The sequence below is a fragment of the Nicotiana tomentosiformis genome, chromosome 7 (genome assembly GCF_000390325.3).
Source record: "Nicotiana tomentosiformis chromosome 7, ASM39032v3, whole genome shotgun sequence".
Classification (NCBI taxonomy): Eukaryota; Viridiplantae; Streptophyta; class Magnoliopsida; order Solanales; family Solanaceae; genus Nicotiana; species Nicotiana tomentosiformis.
Window position 1 is genome coordinate 106,775,932 of NC_090818.1, and position 21,104 is coordinate 106,797,035.

At 37.0% G+C, this 21,104-nt stretch overlaps 1 protein-coding gene and 2 long non-coding RNA genes across 3 annotated transcripts in view; 2 read left to right on the forward strand and 1 right to left on the reverse strand.

The window, feature by feature from the left end:
* Positions 1 to 8,404: 8,404 nt before the first annotated feature.
* LOC104116105 (probable glutathione S-transferase) lies at positions 8,405 to 9,927 on the reverse strand. Its single transcript, XM_009626924.4, has 2 exons — positions 9,394 to 9,927; positions 8,405 to 8,953 (listed from the first exon to the last, which is right to left on the reverse strand). Exons 1-2 carry the CDS (start codon positions 9,700 to 9,702, stop codon positions 8,594 to 8,596), a joined length of 669 nt encoding a protein of 222 aa, XP_009625219.1. The 5' UTR covers positions 9,703 to 9,927; the 3' UTR covers positions 8,405 to 8,593.
* The window catches only part of LOC138896556 (uncharacterized), a 55,962-nt gene continuing 43,382 nt past the window's right edge, over positions 8,525 to 21,104 (forward strand). The window contains exon 1 of the long non-coding RNA XR_011409912.1: positions 8,525 to 8,584. This is a non-coding gene — a long non-coding RNA (uncharacterized lncRNA). The remainder of the gene's footprint in view (positions 8,585 to 21,104) is intronic.
* Positions 10,102 to 11,417, forward strand: LOC104116178 (uncharacterized). Its single transcript, XR_690807.2, has 3 exons — positions 10,102 to 10,396; positions 10,485 to 10,554; positions 11,203 to 11,417. It is a non-coding gene; the product is annotated as an uncharacterized lncRNA (long non-coding RNA).

Below are 21,104 nucleotides of genomic sequence, written 5' to 3' on the forward strand. Positions count from 1 at the left end.
TCAAGTGAGAATGGAAGATCTTATTCATCAAACTCTGAATATTTGAAGGAGAATTAGTTAAGCCAAATGTCATAACAGTGAACTCATAATGACCATGATGTATTCTAAATGTTGTCTTGGGTATATCAAACTCAAACATTCTAATTTGATGGTAGCCAGACCTGAGGTCTAGCTTGGAAAAGTACTTAGCACCATGGAGTTCATCTATCTACTCTTCAATCACAGGGATATGAAACTTATCCTTCACAGTATGGTTGTTCAGTTCTCTATAGTCCGCACACATCCTCCAAGAACTATCCTTCTTTTTCACCATTACAATGGGTGAAGAGTAAGGGATGGTACTTGGTCTTATCACCCCTGATTCCAACATTTCATCGATCATTTTCTCAATTTCATCCTTCTCTACTGCAGGGTATCTATAAGGTCTGATATTGACATGTGAGGTGCCATCTTTTAGTGTAATATTTTGGTCATGGTCCCTGAGTGGAGGCAACTCCTTGGGGTACTTCAAACAAATCTTCATATTATTGCATAATAGTTTGCAACTCCTTCATATCCTCTGGCTGATCAGTGTGGCCATTCATTGAAAGTAAACTGGCACCAACTTCTTCCTGCAGTTCACACTTAAACATTTCCACAGATATCATGTAAAGTTCAGTTGGTTTAGCTAGTACTTTTTCCATGCTATGTTGTTGAATCATCTTAACAACAGCTAGTTGCATTCCCCTCAATGATACCTTATTCCCCAAGTCACTAAACTCCATTTTGAGTTTCCTGAAATTCCAATACCACCCAAGGTGATCAACTATTATATCCTTAGAACCATGTTTCACCCTCCAATAGGTAGGACTAGCATATCATAATCAAATGTAACCCCTTGCCTTTTACAGTTCAGCTTCTTACACACATAATGGCTTTGTATCTTTTTCCCATCAGCTACAGATACATCAAAGGGTGCTATAGCAGTCAAGATACACCTTAATTTCTTAGCAGTATTGAGATCCAAAATATTATGTGTGCTGCCAGTATCAATCAGCACATGAATGGCCTTGCCTTTGATAGATACTGTGATTCTCATTCATCTAAAGTCATCCAAGCCATTCATAGCATGAACTGAGACATGAGGTAGAATGGAGCCTTCATCATCAGCCGCAAAATCCTTGGCCAATCATTGTTAAGAACTCAGCAGGTTCTAGTACTACATCATCATCCTCTAACTACCTTATTTATTCACATCCTTCCTCTACTTCCATAGAAAATAGCTGCCTTCTATTCTTACAAACATGACCATAGGTGTATTTCACATGACAGTTAAAACATAATCCCTTACTCCTCATTTCATCCATTTCAGCATGCGTTAGTAGTTTAGCATGTTTAAAGTTTGGTTTAACATTTAGGTTGCTATTTAGTTTGGACACGGGATTGTTATGGGTGGTGCTTTGGGATCTTGGGTAATATTGGGCTTGTTTAGCAGGCTGGGTAGGTCCATAGGAAAAAGTAGGAACATGAGGACCAAACTTGTTATTAGCTCTGGGATTTTAAGGGGAATGGTTAGAAAAACTTTGTTTCTAAACCATTAGAGTTTGTTCTTGAATTCTAGCTAAGTTTACAGCCTTAGCTAAAAATCTAGGGCCTAGAATTTTGATAGTTAACCCAATATCTAGTTTAAGCCCCCTCATAAAACAACTCACAACATAATCTTCAAAAAGTTATACCTTGTGAGTAACTCATCAAAAGCATTTACATTGTAACGACCCGACTTGTTATTTTGAGAATTTTACGTCCTGTTCAATGACTTAAGATCTCAAGCAGCTTCGTAATATGTGTTATGACTTGATTGTGTGGTCGAGTTTAGTTTTCGGATGATTCAGGATTAAATTGAAAGAAACATTCGTATTTTTGAAGCTTAAATGAAAATAGTTGACCGGAGTTTGACGTTTGAGTAAACGACTCCGGAATAGAATTTTTATGATTTCAATAGTTTTGTATGGTGATTTCGGACTTAGGCGTATGTCCGTATTTAGATTTGGAAGTCCGTAGGACAATTCGGCATATTTTGGCAAAAATTGGAAAAACTTAAAGTTTGAAATATGTATAAGTTTGACCGAGGGTTAACTTTATTTATAACGGGTTCGGATTTCGATTTCGGAAATTGAAATAGCTCTATTATGTTATTTATAAGTCGTTTGCAAAATTTGAAGTCATTCAGGATTGATTTGATATGTTTCGGCGCAAATTATAGAAGTTGGAAGATTTAAAAACTCATAATTAGATTCGAGGCACGATTTGGATTTTCGGTATTGTTTGATGTAATTTGAGACCTCGAGTAGGTCCGTGTTATGTTACGGGACGTATTGGTGTGTTCGGACGAGGTCCCAAGTGGCTCGGATGTGTTTCAGACAGGGTTCGGATCTATTTGAGCATTTGGAAGACTGCTGGAAAATGGACTGCTGGTCCAATCGCTTATGTGATGTCCTGGTCGCAGAAGCGACCTCACAGAAGTGAGTTCATCATCACAGAAGCGACTGGAATGGAAGCTGGGCATGACTTCGCAGAAGCGATCATTTTGTCGCAAAAGCGACATCGCAGATGCGAGCTCTTACTGGGCAGTGGACAGTGGAACTTCACAGATGCGCATTTTGGCTCGCAAAAGCGAGCTCTTAGGTGCTCAAATTCTGTCTGCAGAAGCGAAATTGGACAGAATGTTTAAAGACCAAAAATGGTCATTGCGTCATTTTCGATTGGGATTTTCGAGCTTGGTTTTGGGGCAATTTTGGAGGAATTCTTCAAGACTTTGACTTGGGTAAGTGTTCTATATCCGAAAGTGATTATATTTCATGATTCTATAGTTATATCCATCAATTATTAGTGAATCAATTGGAAGAAAATGAGATTTTTGTAAAATCTTTCGAAAACGAAAAATTAAATGAAGATTTGGAGGTCGATCCGTTATCAGAATTTGATAAAATTGGTATGGTTGAACTTGTATCGGAATGAGTGTTCGAATTTTCATGAATTTTTGTCAGGTTTCGAGATGCGGGCTCCGGGTTGACTTTTAATATGAAATTTTAAGTCGACGTTATATTATCCGGAATTATTTCCGATATATTTTAATGAAGTTATATAGTTTATTTGGCTAGGATCCGTCCGGTGGTCATTTCACGCAAGAAGGCTATTTTGGAATATCGACCTAAATTTAAAAAGATAAGTATCTTGCCTAACCTTGAATGAGAAAAATACCCCTTAGGCATTGAGTCTTATGTGGAAATTATGTGATTGAAAGCTGTGTACGCGAGGTGACGAGTACGTACTTGGCTTATATGTGCAAATATATCGGTTAAAATTCTTAGACATCCTTATGTATTAAATTGGAAATTGTTGGCACTTGTTAAATCATTTTTTTGCCATGTCAAATTCTTTACTTATCGAGTTGCTCCTAAATGCTTATTTGGAATTATTACTATATTGTCCATTCATGAGCACTTTTATTGTTAAGCTGCCGTGATCATGGAATTAATTTCATTATTGATTTTTATGTGCAAATAATTAACGGAAAATTTAGTTAATAAGAAGCATAAATTATTTACCTGAAGTTATGATTAAAGGATGTTGTTTTCCTTGCTGAATTACTTTTCAATTATATTGTTATTATTAGGAATTTCGTAAATGTTGTGTGTGGCCTTGGGCTATTTGCTGTGAAGTTAATTGATTTTGTCGCACCTTCGGAATTGGTTGTGGCCTATGGGCAACTTGTGTTATGAATTGTTTGTGTTGTGTTGTTGTGATAATATTTCGTATAAATTATTGTGTGATTTGAGTTATTATTATGCGGACATAAGGGTGGTATTTCACTGTTTTTATGTATGTTGGAATATTTTCTAGGATGAGAGAGGCTATTATAGGAGCGATAAGAGTGGCTATAGGAGCGATAAGGGTGGCTATAGGAGAGTTAAGGGTGGCTATTATCAGAGATTTTTATATGATGATGCGGGGTTATTGCGTTGGTAATTTTTATGTGATGTTGTGATTTTTCTTGTGTTTATTTTTATATCTTGTCCAACTTGTCTTGTTATTTCGGTAAACTTGATAATAGTCTGATCTATGTTAAAATTGTGAGCCTGTGTGGCTACTGCCGGGCAGATTATGTTATTGGCACGTGAACTATCTGTGCATATGTGATATGAAATGTGGGCACGAGGTACAGGAGAATTATAATGATTATGTTATTGGCACGTGAACTATCCGTGTATATGTAATATGAAATGTGGGCACGAGGTATCGGGAAAATATAATGGTTTTTATTATTGGCACGTGAATTGTCCGTACGGTTATGATAGAAATATGGGCACGAGGTGCCGTGAAAATATGAAAGTGGGCTGCGACCTGTGTTACGAAAGTATGAAAGTGGGTTGAGACCCATATTTTATGATTATGAAATGAGGTGTCACATGATGACTTTTATTTGAAAGAATTATATTCGAAAGATATTTATTTGAAAGAAGTGTATTCGAAAGATATTTATTTGAAAGAAGTATATTCGAAAGATATTTATTTGAAAGAATTATATTCGAAAGATATTTATTTGAAAAAAAAAACTTATATGTGAAAGATTTTTATTTGAAGACTTGATTAATTAGTTGTAGTGGTGTTTCTTATTCGTTTGAGCAATACTTATGGTGTTCTTGTTGCCTTGATGTTTATATCACTGGTTGATTTTTGTTGCTATCATTGCTAGTTGTTTTCCAGTACTATTGTATACTGCTATGTTGCACGGGTTATTTGACTAGTGAGTGTCTTGACTGTACATCATCCCTACTCCACCGAGGTTAGTTTTGATACTTGTTGGGTACCTACTGTGGTGTACTCATACTATACTTCTGCATATTTTTGTGCAGAACCAAGTATTGGAGATATCGGACTCGGATAGAGCTAGAGTGTGATTGCAATGATTCAAGGTAGAGCTACCTGGTCGTCGCAGTCCCTTTGAGTCTTTTTATTTTATTATACTGAAAATTTCTTATTCGAACAATATTGTATATCCGATCCTCTAGATGATTCCATGAATTCAGTTAGAGTTAGTGACTCTATATTACCCGTCTTGGGAGTTGTTATAATTAATTCTGCTTTTGGTTTCAACACTTGTGTTAAATTCTATTTTTTTTTAAATGATTCGAAATGTAATTGTAATCGGCTTACCTAGTCTTAGAGACTAAGTGCCATCACGACGCCTGTGGTGGAATTTTGGGTCGTGACATACATAATCTTGGGCAGTAGTTACCTGGTGAAGTTCCTTGAAATCACCCATTGGGTCATCAAACAGTTCTGACCCAAATCCCGCATACAAACTTCTGATATATTCACCCCATCTTGGCCATTCTCTTGTGACCCTGTGCTTCATGTATGATTGATGCCATTGTAAGGCCTTCCCTTCTAGTTTGCAGGAAGCCAATTTCACCTTCGCATCCTAAAGTGTTTCATCCACATCAAAGAAATGCTCACAATTGTAGAGCCAATCCTTCAACCCATAACCATCAAATTTTGGGAAGTCCACCTCGTAGTTTCAAGCTGTTATTTGACAGTGACTAGCTAGGTTATTAGATCTGTACCCATTCTCCACAGGAACAACATTATTATCCACATGGTTTTCTCCAATAGCAGGAAGGTTTTGAACCATTTGAGGGTTCAAATTTCCCGTTATTAACCTCTTAATTTCCTTAATCGCATGTGCCACCTTTGCATCTACTGCTTGCTACTGATTTGCGATAGAACCAACTACACCTTCCATCGATCCCTTCAAAGAATCAACTTCTCTTCGTAACTCTTGCATACGAGTGATGTGATCACCCATGGTAACAGGTCGGAAGAGCACTGATCTGATACCAATGATACGCACTATACAGAATTGGAAGGAGAATAAGCAAAACCTAAGAAGTAAATGTGTAGAATTGCTCCCGAACAGTTGAACTTGAGGGAGAAGAAGAATAAAAGAAGAGCTGAGAGAGATAAGAGGGATTCTTATTGATTAAAATGTTCGAATGAATTGTACAACTAAATCCACTGCTATGTATACACGAGCAATTCGAAAGAGAAAAGGAATCCGTAAGTAAGTTATAACTACTCCCTCACAGTTGTACCAGAAGTCACATGCTGCACGTGACCTTAACTAACAACTAATACAATGATTAAATCTTCAACTAAAATACAAATTGGCTTCAACTAAAATTTGAATTGGCAACTAAAATAGCTAATTTAGAAATCTAACTAGATCGACTCGTATCAGTTTAATATCAAAACAACCATCTAAATTGCTGAAGGTTTGCAGATTCGAACTTCCTTTTTGGGTGATGTCAATTCCTGAAAAAGAAAAAAAAAATAAACTGTGAGAAGGAATATAAAAAAAAGAGATGCGAGAGAAATGAATTACAAATGGTAAGAGGTTTGTATATCTTCTGAAATGGTTAGCCGAACTTCTCAAGTTGCAAGTTTGTGCTCTTATATGTCTGAGGTCCAGCTCTTGTCTTTTTTATAGAGCTCATGAGACGGTGGTGTCTTACTTGGTGTACAGGACATCCACGTTAAATAAAAAGAGAATTCCTAGTTGATTACAAAGTCTCTTATTCTTTAAAGAAAAGGATTCTGAGTCGTATTCGAGGAAAAACTACCAAACTTTGGGTGGGTTTGGTATTTTTCAATTTTCTCATGTTTGGTTGGATTAAATATTTTTGAAAATATTTTCCTTATCAACTTATTTTCCTTCAATTGGAGGAAAATGTTTTCCCTATCAAAAGGAGAGAAAACGTTTTCGAAAACTCCTTTTCAACCTTCTCCACCCTATCCCCATGCCCACCAACCCACCCCAACAACACTCCACCCATCCCAACCTCGCCCACCACTTGACCTAAATAGAACTATTATTAAGAGTACTTTATTTTCATATTGTAGAGAGAATACTTTTTTTTTATTTCAACAAAATAAGAATATTCTTTTCAAGATGTAGTAAAAGTATTTCCTTTTATTTCAACAAAATAAGTACTTTTTATCATGATGTAGAAAAAAATATTTTCTTTCATTTAAAAAAAACGAGTACTTCCTTTTCATGATGTAGAAAAAATATTTTCTTTCATTTTAACAAACTAAGTATTTTCTTTCCCTGGAATAGAAAAAAGTATTTTTTTTCAAAAAATGAGTATTTTCATTTCATGATGTAAAAAAAATATTTTCTTTCATTTCAACAAAACAAGTACTTCTTTTTATGATATAGAAAAAATATTTCTTTTCATCTCAACAAACTACATATTTATTTTTCCTGGAATAGAAAAAGTATTTTTTTTTCAAAAAATGAGTACTTTCTTTTCATGTTGTAGATAGAGTACTTTTTTATTTCAACAAAATGAGTATATTCTTTTCATGATGTAGTAAAAGTATTTTCTTTCATTTCAACAAAACACATACTTTTTTCATGATGTGAAAAAAGTAGTTTCTTTCATTTCAACCAAACGAGTACTTTCTTTTCATGATGTAGAAAAACTAATTTCTTTCATTTCAACAAACTAAGTATTTTTTCCCCTGAAATAGAAAAAGTATTTTTTTCCAACAAAGCGAGTACTTTCTTTTGGGGAGGGTTGGTTGATAAGAGTAGTATAAAAATTATTTTCCTAAAAATATTTTATACTCTCTAACCAAACACTAGAAAATATTTTCCAAAAAACTTTTTCCACTCACTAACTAAACCAGGGAAAATAAGTGATAAAATCATTCATTTCCATAAAAATATTTTCTATTCCTTTGTACCAAACACACCCTTTGTCTTCAAATTAAAGATGCAACACAAGAGTGGGATACCCGTTATTTGACTAGGATCTACTTGTCACTATGATTATGTGGTTCCACCTAATGCTCAACCAAAGTGCATGAGCAAGTGTTTTTGTTAGGTGACAAAAAAATTATTGTCTTCTCCAGTACTTCAAGCCTCGTCCCTAATACTCATCAAGTTTACACTTCGACAAGATTTGAAGTAGGGACATCTGTAGACATATAAAATTTATTTAGTTTAATCCATACAAAATTTGGATTGAATCTTAATTTTATTTAAGTAAAATAAATAATTTGGACTTTACAAATTAAATTAGTCTATTTATTATTTTCAACCCCAGGTCTATTTCATCTTAAGGCCCAAACTCATGCCATGTGTCAGCTGACATATCATATCCAGTTAAACTCAAAGCCAACAAGATGACGCCATGTGTGAAATAATTTGGCAATCCCAGTCTAAAATAGGGACCGATCAATAATTGCCAAGCGTCTAAAATGACATGTTTTGGCCATTCACAAGCAAGCTTATCACAAAATCTGTTGCGAACAACCCCTAAAAACCTTTTGTTTGAAACTCCACTAGATTAAGGCGAAGATAAAAACATGACTCTTATCATGTAGTAGCTGGAAGAAATTACAATCACATACAATCACTGACAAAGCAGCAAAACAAATACACAAGATACTACCTACTCTGTGAAAAGCAGGCTAAGCTAGTTTTCTTTAATAGGTAGTTTTATTGCCAAAATCATGATAATTCACAAACAAAGAAGTGGTTTCATTAGGGAGCTGATACGGCTGCCGCAGCTTGAAAGCGAGCTTGGAAATGGGCAAGTAACGCATCCCTTGAAGGGAAATATTCTTTAACTTGGCTGCAGTTAATATACTCATCTTTCCAAGCACAAAAATTGGGGAATTTTTCCCTTGTCACCAAAATTACTCCAGAGGCTTCTTCAACAATTCCAAGCCAAAATGCTATCAAATTAGCAGCTATATCAGCAAACCCAAAGCTGTCTCCCACAAAGAACTTTTTGTCCTTGAGCTCATTATCAAGAATCTTCAGCAACTCACCACATTCCTCTTTAGCTTTGTCTGACTCCTCTCCTTTGCCAAAATAAGCTTTCCCAGTTGTAGTCAAGCACTGCAAAAAACTCAAATCTTGAGTTCCAAACATTTCTACTTTTATCAAAATATATTCTGCAGATAGGTATATATTGCATGACTTGCGGACAACAGGGTCAAAACTAATCCATTTATTCGTAATTCGCCCAAATCGTCCAACCTTAAACTGGTTGGATTAAGACTCATTTTACAAAATCAAAAATTGAGATTGAAGATTATATCAATTTACTAGTCCAAGCTATCTTTTAACTTGACATGTTTTGACTAGCCCAAATTTGATTCAACCTGCCCCTTTGCCACCCCTAACAACGTGACCATGAATTTCAATTGAAAGAAGGCAAGAGCAAGATAAATTAAAAAACGATTGACATAGCGAGGCTCAAATTAATAAATAATTTAAAATGGATCCTTAAAAGAAAAAGGACAAGTCAATTTGAGCAAAAGCAAATTCAACCTTACCTTAACATCAAGAAAATTAGCCCAGAAACGTGCCATCGCTCGTTCATAAGGGTCTTTAGGCAAAATAGAAGGGCCTTCAAATGTTTCATCAATGTATTCAACAATGACCATAGACTCAGAAATGGGTTTTCCATTGTGAATTAGCACTGGTATTTTTTGGTGAACAGGATTGGATTGAAGAAGCAGAGGGCTCTTGTTTTGTAGGTCTTCTTCTATAAATTCATATTCCACTCCTTTAATCTTCAGAGCCCATTCAACTCTGCAACTAAAAGGGCTGAGTGAAACACCAAGCAACTTCACTTCTGCCATCTCAATAATTAAGTTGTCTGGATTATTACTTCACTATGTTTAAAGGAAAGGAAATTTATGGGGTGGGTTTTGATTCTTGAATTTTTGTTTTCTTTATAGTGTTTTAATGACCAGGAGATGCAATGTTTCTTGATCAACAATTTTTTTATGCTTCATGTTGACCGACAATTTATCCTCAATTAATTCAAGGATGACTTATGTGCACTCGTCACCCACATTCAAATCTCTGCATTTTCATTAATGTTTTCTTCGTTGAGCTAATTGATGGAAGCAAGGGGTAGGGATGGTTGAGGTCTGTGGGGTATGTGTGGGTCAGGGGAGTGAGTGGATTTATTTTTGGTACACTGGAAAATACTAAAAAATATTAAAATCTTTCATAAGCACTGGGAAAAAGAAATTCATTTCGTTGAACGCCTCTCTTGCCATACTAGCAAGTTTTCTTTATGTTTGTGACCTTCATTTGCCAAAAATCCATGCCACAGATGTGACTAATTCGCGTCGTTGACTTGTAGCAAGTATCTGCAATCTTCAATAAAAATTCGAAGAGGATGATCCTGTATGTCGTCTTCTTTGATAAGCTTGACAGCAAACAGACCATCTATTTTCACTTCTATCTCTTAATTTAAACTTTGGACATGTTCGAATATGTGAAGAGTCCTCTACATCATCATCACATGATTGTTCTCATTTTTTGGTGAGTCGATTATCTTCCTGGTGAATTTAAGCTTATTGGACATTATAAGTCGTTTATTATGTCTTACAAGTCATATGAAATATTTTAGTTTCTCAGGAAGGCGAAGTTTCCATATATTAGTTCATCTCCTATCAACTGGAGTAGTAGCATCATCACAGGTATAATATATATTGCCGATTTAGTACTAAAATTTTCATTACTTGTTCTAATCCAAGTAACCGTATCGGCAAATAGAACATGGTCAGAAATAAATAGGGATAAAATATTATTTATGTCAGATAGGTTAAGAAAATAAACGACAAAAGAAAAATCTCATGCTCAATCCAACAACACGTCAGAGACTTTAGCATCTGTGTCAATTCGGTTAGTGTTTGACCCAAAAACTTAGATCTACCAATTAGATTTATATAAAACAAAGTCAATTTTAGCTAATATTAATAATTAAAAGATAAGGTTATCGATTTTATGACAGATAGTATGTATATTTGATTGAATGGCAATAAATGTAAGTAATAATAACAGTGTTCAAGTGTTCAATGATCCAAAAAGTTGGAAGATAGCATTAAAAAATAATAAGTAGAAATGAACGACATTTAAGTAAATAAAAATATGTGAGTCACCCGAAAAGGGCGAGATCTAATGGATATTTTTTCTGACAATAATGAATGATTGATGAGCCTTTGAGCATTTAGGTTGTTCTCGGATCAAGTGGAAAAGTTAGACACGAATCTTAGTGAAAAAGTTATTTTCGTATGCTTGTAATATGCCCAGATTCTCTCTATAAAGTCAATACGTTTTTCGTGCAGGTGAATACCCTCATCATTGTGTCTTTTTCTATTTATAGGGAACATATTCCAAAAATAAAGCTAGCAGTACAGGTACATGAATATATTCTATGCGTTTTCGTATGCTTGTTTAACAATGCAGTAGCAACATTCTCTTATATTTCAATTATTTGTAATGTACCCCTTTGTATGAGCAGAATTGGTGTTTTGCATAATAAATTTTGAGTACCTTGCAAGAGTTAGTATTAATTTAGTTTGATGAATTTATGATGTTTGCTATTATGAGTTTTTTGTAATGGAATAATGCTACAATCTGCTTTTTTTTTAAAAACAAATGAGATCATATTACGGGGTTACAAGTCCCCAAATATATATATATATATATATATATATATATATATATATATATATATATATATATATATATAAAAGTTGTTTTCGTATGCTTGTAATATGCCCAGATTCTCTCTATAGAAAACCGTCACAAATTTAAAATTTAATTTGTGGGGGTTATCGTGGGAGTTTCAAAAAATATCACAATATTACTCGTGGCAATCGTAACTGTGGCATTTTTAAAAACCGCCACAATTCATTTTGTGGGGGTCAGAAACCGTCACAAATTATCAAAATAACCCCCCAAAAAATAAGCATTTTCTTGTAGCGTCTTTTGTCTCATATCCTAAAACTAGCCGTTATAAATCTGTTCAGGATGCTCGACCTCGACCTTAATCTATGACGACTTCTCGACCTTGATCTTCGCTGACTCTTCGACCGCACCATTCATCTCTTCAGGGACCACTTCGACCTTGGGCAGGTCTTTATTTAGGTCGTACTGATGACACGTGACAGTCTGTGAGTGCCTCCTTAATGTTAACATGGTTTGGTCATATTGGAGATAATTTTTGACCCATACAGTTAGTCCCTCAGCTTATTGAGGTCGTCCTCACAGGTAAGCTTAATGAGTGGATAATTTCATTTTCGTTCGACTTATCGAGTAAGCTGCAAGAGTCATAAACGTGGTGTCGAACAGGCAATGTGGCCCTCGGTGGGCGCATATTTCAAATACCTCAGGTTTCCCGGGTGATTTGTTGGAGTTATCCTGTCCAAGGGTTAGATTGATGTCACGACATCATGCATCATTATGACGCATATTCCCGATACGTTGCTTCGATTCGTGCATGAACCTTGATTGGATCTGCCGTTTAGATTACGTTGCCAATTATGACGAGCCATTTTCGATTTTAGCACCATGATCTCTATAAATAGAGGTTCTTGAACTTGAATTTGAAGTTTGTTTCCTCTAACTTTTCAGAGCACAAACCTCCATCTCTGCATTTTTCTTCTTTGAACTTCCTTTCCTCGTTTTGTTTCTCGTTTGTTATTCTTCTTTATTACTTTGCATCATGTCCAACTTACCCCAAACGTTGGCGAAGGGGTCACGTTGCTCCCTTGGCAATTGTGTTTCCTTCCTATGGGGATGGTGTTTCTTCCATTGTTGAGGATGAAGTATTCTCGTAAGTGGATGAAATAATCCCCTGCAATCCTGACGTTAGGTCTGACCTCACCCGATCACCGGACGCTGCACCCAGGAATTTCTTATCGACGATGACGTCTAAAGAATTGGCAGAACTTAAGGCCAAGTTCGGCCTTCCAAATCATGTCGAACTGATCCTGACTGGTGGGGACGTGGTACATGTTCATCGCCCTGGATATTGTACTTTATACGTGATGTTTGGCTATAATTATATATTTTTAATGCATTACTTACCTTACATTTTAGGTGCGTTATTGCTAAACTATACTATATTTGTGCTTAATTGAGTTTATTTTATGTGTAGGTACGTTGAAGACGAAAGTGGGAGCAAAGTAAAAATTTTATGTGTATTTTATGCACTACAAGAATGACTTGTGATTATTTGATGATGGAAAATATTATGATATCATGATTAGATAATGATTGAAGACAAAATTGTTAGAGGATAATGTGTGCAAATTGACGTGAGATGAAATTGGAAAGCAAAGGAAAGAAATGAGAGTGTTAGGCAACTAGCACTAACAAAAGACCTCAAAATTGAATTGAAGCGGAGAAGCATCAGGCGTAGCGAGTCAACAAGCTTGCGTTAGAGCAGGCGAAGCGAGGGATTTTTCTCACGATAGAGCTCGTGTTGCCAGGGTTGTAGCGAGGTGGAGCGCGCAACATAGCTCGCGCCGCGAGGCTTACAACGAGGTTCACTGGGCGGTAGAGCTCGTGCCGCACGGTCTGTAGCGAGGGTGTTCCGAGTTTTAAAGCCTATTTTATCTCTTTTTTGGTTTTGGACTTGGTTATTTCGTCTAGGCTTTTTCCCTACACATATAAATAGTCATTAAACACTATTTTTAGAGGAGTTTTGCGACCGGAAGCAAGAATTCACGTGGAGGAACACACACCACGCTTGGAGGAGGCTTTCAACTAGTTTTTCTTCTCTTCTCTTCCTTTAATCGCATAGTTTATTAGTTCTAGAGTTGTTGGGTGCTATATGAACGTTGTAGTTTAAAGTTTAATTTGTTATTACTATTTTATCATATTGGTTTATTTATTCAATTTTGCGCTTAATTATTTGATTGTTTGATCACCAATTGAATACTATCTACGAATCTAGGATTGAACTCGGGAGAGGGAATTCTAGATTGCATATAAAATTGAGTAGAGCAAGATCTTAACTCTGAAGGGGACGAATTTGCGGTTAGGATAGGAATATACCTAATCGCCTTGCTTGGTTACTATACAGAAATTATTAATGCGTTCTTGTTAATTCTAATTCCATAGGAATATAGGCGTTATATTAGCTTGAATAGGCGAGTAGTACTTCGGGAGAAGGCTACGAGCAATATTAACCTTGTCAACCAATAAACCTGATACATTAATTAGACGATTTAAGTGAAAAGCTCAATGAGATTGTTAGCTAACCCGTAGCTCTAGAATATTTACTCATATTGAATTCGTCTTTAAGCTTGTCGTTGTTTTCTTTAATCTCTTAATTTGTTACTCTAGATTAATTTTAGTTAAATATTCATACGTTAGGATTCACTTGAATAGATTAATTGCTTGATTTAATTTAGTTGATAGTTAATCACAAGTCCATGTGGGTACGATATCTGGACTTACAATCATATATTACTTGTACGACCACGTATACTTGCGTGTGCGTTTTGGAGCAACAAGTTTTTGGCGCCGTTGCCGGGGACTTAGAAATTAACTAGTCTACTAGATTAGATTTTTACTCTTTGTCTATTCAAGTTTTTAAATTTTTATCTTAGTTTAATATTTACTATCTTTGTTGATATGGCATCTTGGAATGATAATTGGTCGAATATTGGTTATTCTTATTATGGTGATCCTTGTCCATATTATGGAGGACTACACTTGTGGCAAAATTGTGCATCTCAATCTTATGTGTGGAATTTTTGTAATGTGTGTGGTTGTCAAGGTGGCCATTGGTATGGTTGTCCTAATTCTTGTTATCCTCAGAGCTCTTATTATAATATTTCAAATAATGTTTATGAGTTTGATAGGAGCAATGAAGTGGAGGATATGAAACGCGATGCTCGTATTATGGACATAATGAGGCAAGTAGCCGAGCAACAAGATGAAAATTAAAAAGCTATTATGGACATGATAAGTCAAGTAACCGAGCAACAAGTTCTTGATGCCTTAGCGATCAAAAGACTTCAGGCTAGAATGGATGAATTAATGGCCAATTTCCAAGAAGAACCTCAACTCGACGAAGAGAGCGTGTTCCCACAAGAAGATAACTTTGAAGAAGAAGATATCATGAGCCAATCTTGGCTGGAGGAACAAGGTCAACTGGTAAAATTTCATGGGGTTCTACATAATGGTTTGTCAAATATGGCAGAATAGCTGATACACAAAAGAAATGAGCTCAGGCAAAAGGTAGACCAATTTGGCTCAGATATCCATTACTTGTAGGATTAATTGAATAAAACGTTTGAGCCGTCTGATGCCCTATAACCTATATTTGTGGATACTGGCCAACTTGTGGAGCGGAAAGAGGAATTCTAACTATTCGACCAAAATATATTTAATAATGCCCAGGTTGACTAAGTGTGCAAAAGCGAGGATGTCAAAAGTGAAGTAATTCTAGAGTTGGACCGCATTGGACCTCATTCTAACCATTTTTCAATATTGTGCTTAGTTGGTGACACGAGAATTGATCCATTCGAGCATATAGAGGAGTCAATAAATGGGGAACAAAGTATTTATATACTGAAACTTGTCATACCAATGAGACAAAACGACATCCCGCACTTAAAGGCCAAGAAGTGCAAGATGCGATACCTATTACTTGGTTCCTTTATTTTTACACCACCATCCCAGGAATGTGATAGAAAAATTGATGCAAAATTTGGGGCACAATTTATATCCTCAAAGTGGAAGGAAAAGTGGTGAAAGTGATGGCGTCGTGCCGCGACGTTAATTCAGGCACTTGTTGGGAGGCAACCCATCTTTACTGCTTTCGTTTATTTCTATTTTTTTCTTATTATTGTTGCAGTATTTGTTTTTGTTTTGGAGGATTATGAGCATAGGAGGCAAAGCCATTGGAAGAGTGCAAAAGTGAGCTTGAGGGTGAGAACTAAGTGTGGGGTGCCCACACAAAGCATAATACATGGGAGAAGTCTGGGTATCCCGTGAGCTGCTAATTCTTCGGCCTTTGGCCTACCAGGGAGTCTCTTTTTCCCTCTTGTTATTTATAGTGTGCATTGAGGACATTGCACAATTTTAAGTGTGGGGTGAGGAGATTGTTTGGGTATTTTTTTGTGCTATCTTAGCTTAGTTGTAGTACTCGTTCTTAGTGTAGTAAAAAAGAAAATTATAAAATTTTGGACTTCTCCCAACGATGGATCGCATTCGACAAGTGTCTTGAGGGATATAAGTTGAAAGAAAAAAGATAAAAAGATTTCTTTTTGTTAGGTAGTGTAATAATTCCCCCTTGATTATTTTATTGTGTCTAGGTTCTTTTCCAAGGGTTTTGTTTGAACCAGGTGTAGTTAGTTTTATTTTTTTAAGAGTAGGAGCCACTGTGAGATAAATTAAATTGGAGCAATATCTCTTGAGTTTGTTATGCCTTGAGAATAGTGAGTACTTTGGTTGTGACGCTTAGGCTCAGTTTTTGACTCTGGTATAAGTACCTTAAATCGTATGATCTTAACTTTGCTTGCTTTGACTAGAGTATCTTGATGAGTCCAATCGTGAGTGAGTTATGTGCCATGTGTATGTGAGGTTTGTGAGTTATCTTGTGCATTGAATTAGATGTCTAGAACTTACCCCGTGTGATTGCAAAGCGAAATAGTAGTGTTGTTCAGTCTTGGAAGTGATATAGGTGTTTCTTTGTTGAGCCAGATATATATAGTTTACCCGCCTAATTGTTATGTATCGTAGTTAACCCTTTGAGCCTGTAATCCTATTTCTTTGGCAACCACATTACAAGCCTTACCCATTTGTTTGAATTAATAATCTATTTGAACCTTTTAACCTCTCATGAGCACTTGAGTTGTTATGAACTTTGTAAAAGTTAAAGTGTGAGGTGGTTGGTTTGGCTTTTGAGTGGAATTAATGAAATAAGGAGAAAGATGCACTGTTTTGAAAAATAAATAATAAGAGCCACTTGAATTGAAAAAGAAAAGAAAAATATAGTTGTATTGCTGTGAAAAATATTCCTTAACAATGGTGACTCTTGATGTAATTGTGCTTAAAGAAGTATGGAGTTAATATACATTTATGTGAAGGTGGAGTTATGGTTTGAAGTGTGGGGTTTAAATGTTAAAGTGTATGTATTAAAGTGCTTAGGGAGGTGTAGTCACTCTTATATCCAAATATATCCTACCTGACCTGCAACCTACATTACAACCAATTAAAGTCCTACTTGATCCTAGACTGAATGAGCTCGATTAGTAGAGTAGTACACTACGGGCAAGCCTATGGTGCATCTTTTGTGGCATATGAATATTATTTCTGAGAGTGAGTGAATTTTTTCTATCTTGAGTTCCTAATTGTTCTTAAATTTTTATTGTGTGTGGAACTACTCTCTTTTGTTGTGTGAGGGCACTTGATTCATGAAGAAAATGTAATGTCATTGACCCCTATGTTAGAGTAAGTGAGTGAGTTGTCAATAATGCGTGGTACTTGTGAGTCAAATTTTGAGGTGAAGATGTTACATCCTTGTGCTTAGTCTATTTTAAAGATTTTTGGTGTGATGAGTTAGGAGAATTGTTTAAAAAGGTCATGTCTATATAAAGTGTAGTTTGATTGCTCGAGGACGAGCAATGTTTAAGTGTGTGGGGGTGATGTTTGACTATACTTATATATTTTTAGTGCATTACTTACCTTACATTTTAGATGCGTTAATGCTAAACTATACTATATTTGTGCTTAATTGAGTTTATTTTATGTGTACGTACGTTGAAGACGAAATTGGGAGCAAAGTAGCGATTTTATGTGTATTTTATGCACTACAAGAATGACTTGTGATTATTTGATGATGAAAAATATTATGGTATCATGATTAGATAATGATTGAAGACAAAATTGTTAGAGGATAATGTGTGAAAATTGACGTGAGATGAAATTGGAAAGCAAAGGAAAGAAATGAGAGTGTTAGGCAACCAGAACTAACAAAAGACCTCAAAATTGAATTGAAGCAGAGAAGCATCAGGCGAAGCGAGCCAACAAGCTCACGTTAGAGCAGGCGAAGCGAGAGATTTTGCTCGCGACAGAGCTCGCATCGCCAGGGTTGCAGTGAGGTGGAGCGCGCGACATAGCTCACGTCGCGAGGCTTACAGCGAGGTTCACTGGGCGGTAGAGCCGTGTCGCACGGTATGTAGCGAGGGTGTTCCAGGTTTTAAAGCCTATTTTGTCTCCTTTTTGGTTTTGGACTTGGTTATTTCATCTAGGCTTTTTTCCTACACATATAAATAGTCATTAACCACCATTTTTAGAGGAGTTTTGTGACCGGAGGCAAGAATTCACGTGGAGGAACACACACCACGCTTGGAGGAGGCCTTCAACTAGTTTTTCTTCTCTTCTCTTCCTTTAATCTCATAGTTTATTAGTTCAAGAGTTGTTGGGTGCTACATGAACGTTGTAGTTTGAAGTTCAAATTATTCTTACTATTTTATCATATTGGTTTATTTATTCAATCTTGCGCTTAATTATTTAATTGCTTGATCACCAATTGAATACTATCTACGAATCTAGGATTGAACTCGGGAGAGGGAATTCTAGATTGCATATAAGATTGAGTAGAGCAAGATCTTAACTCTGAGGTGGGGCGGATTTGAGGTTAGGATAGGAATATACCTAATCGCCTTGCTTGGTTACTATACAGGAATTATTAATGTGTTCTTGTTAATTCTCATTCCATAGGAATATAGGTGTTAGATTAGCTTGAATAGGCGAGTAGTACTTCAGGAGAAGACTACAAGCAATATTAACCTTGTCAACCAATAAACCAGATAAATTAATTAGACGATTTAAGTGGAAAACTCAACGGGATTGTTAGCTAACTCATAGCTCTAGAATATTCACTCACACTGAATACGTCTTTAAGCTTGTCGTTGTATTCTTTAATCTCTTAATTTGTTACTTTAGATTAATTTTAGTTAAATATTCATACGTTAGGATTCACTTAAATAGATTAATTGTTTGATTTAATTTAGTTGATAGTTAATCACAAGTCCCTGTGGGTACGATATCTGGACTTACAATCCTATATTACTTGTACGACCATGTATACTTGCGTGTGCGTTTTGGAGCAACAATACGCCTATCCCTTTCTTATCGTCTATTCTTTCCCCCTTCTTCTATTGGTGGAGGAATTTTGCCGTCACTATAGCGCCTGTCTTGCTCAGCTTGCGCCATACGTCTACACGATTATTAGAATGCTGACCAAATTTTTCGATCTGGCCGGAGTCGAACTGACGTTGCAACACTTGGTATATCTCTTCGCCCCTAGCTTCTTTAGGGGAATGATATTGAATCTTCGCCATCGCGAAGGCAAATGCTTGGTGTTGAAGACGGATGATAAGGCCAATCGCTAGGTCTGTCTCAATTTCTTCTACCTCAGGACCGAGGATGTGGTGGCTAACGCTGATGGCTTTCCTGAGGCTTAGAATTATACGCGTAAGTGTCCGGTTTTCATTTGCATTCTTTTACTTGATTCAAAATTTGTTGAAGGATTTTCTTTTTCTTGTAGCCAGCAATCAACCTCCCCTTCTAGTCATGCGCATTTTTGACTGGCTCAAGCAAATCCTCCCCCACGTCATAGGAATCCGCGACTGGCCGAGTTTCATCAAGAAGTTCAAATCGGCTCTTCCTTCAATAGGTAACTTCTTCTGCTTGACCGTGGTCGTTTCATTTTCCGGTGTATGCAAATTCATTTTAGTAATTTCAACGTTTATCTTTTTCCCAGGCAGGGGGTCTTCTCGAGGGAGTCGGGCATCGGTGCCATCCTTTCAGAGAAAGGCTGTTGCACCTTAGGCTTCTGCCCCTATTGTGGCTACTGCCTCTTCTGTACCGACCCCTCCCTCGGCTACCGCATTCCAACAATCTACCTCCGTTCTGTCCGCTGCTTCCGCTCCTCAACTCGTTTCACTAATTGATGAGAACTACGATATCTCTCCTAAGGATTGTGGTCTAATGCCCCGTAAAAGGAGAGTCATTGATACGGGTGGAGAAAGGCCAATAGTCGTCGACTTAGAATAAGGCAACTTTTTTCTTCGAGAGACGGGCACATTGCATGTTGGGAAGAGCACTGGGGAGGACTCTGAGGCCCTGCATTTGGAGGAGATGAATGTGGATGCATCGGTACATCTCGCAGGGGACACGGTCCAAGGCGGGATGCCTGACGACGGCCTCGTACTTCTGAGGCAAGAGGAGGCTTCGTCTTCTAGGGTTGCAGTGGATGTCCCCTCGTCTACTGATGACAGAGTGAAGACCGTTGCTGAAGAGGACGCTGGGTCTGATTCTGATATGGATCTGGACGAGTTGAGAATGATTGACGATGGACTTACTCAACTCGAGGTGAGGTTGGAAGGGGGCTCCATGACTATTACGATCTCAATAGATCGTAATCTATTTGTATATACCGAGGGAGTAGTCCCTGCCCTCAGTCCTCTTTGTTCTTAGATTGAGGGTACGACCCTCGAGACGATAAACGATAGTACTTTATCAAATAACATTGATGGTCTCGCTCTCAGGGTAAGTACGATTGTCATCTGTTCCTTTCCTTATGCCTTAGTTTCTTTATAAGTTCTAACACCTTTTCTTTGTTTTGTATACGGTTATTCTAGAGATTGAGAGTTCTCGATGGGAGAGGAGACGTAAAGAAATTTACGTGAAGCTAAAAGACAAGTATACAACGTGCCTTAGAAAGTACCGGGAGCTTTGGTGCCGGCTTTGTGATGGCGGCGATGTGCGGGTCCTGAGGGAGAACTTCAAGAAGAGGGACGAGGAGATGATACATGTTGTGGAGAAATGTAGTATCCTTGAAGGGACGTTGAGGAGTAAAGAGGACGAGCTCGAGCTTAGTAGAGGCGTAGAGACCCAGTGCAGCAATCTTCAAGCCCAAGTGGTCTAGCTACAAGGTAAACTTGAAGAGTGCCAGTTCAAGGAAGAGGCTCTCAATGGCGAGGTCGCCGAGAAGTAGGAGGAGCTTGATAAGGCGGAGTCCGCTCTATTGGAGGCTCGGAGAAGGGTGGAGTTCCTTGAGTTGGCGAACCGAAACCTTCATTCTGAGCGGGAAAATGACCCATCGATGGCGAGGGCCAAAGAGGAATGGCTTGATGAAAGGATTGGGGAGTTGAAAAAAGAGACCTCCGATCTTTATGATCGAGTTTCTTCTCTGGAGCACGAGAAGGCCCAACTTCTT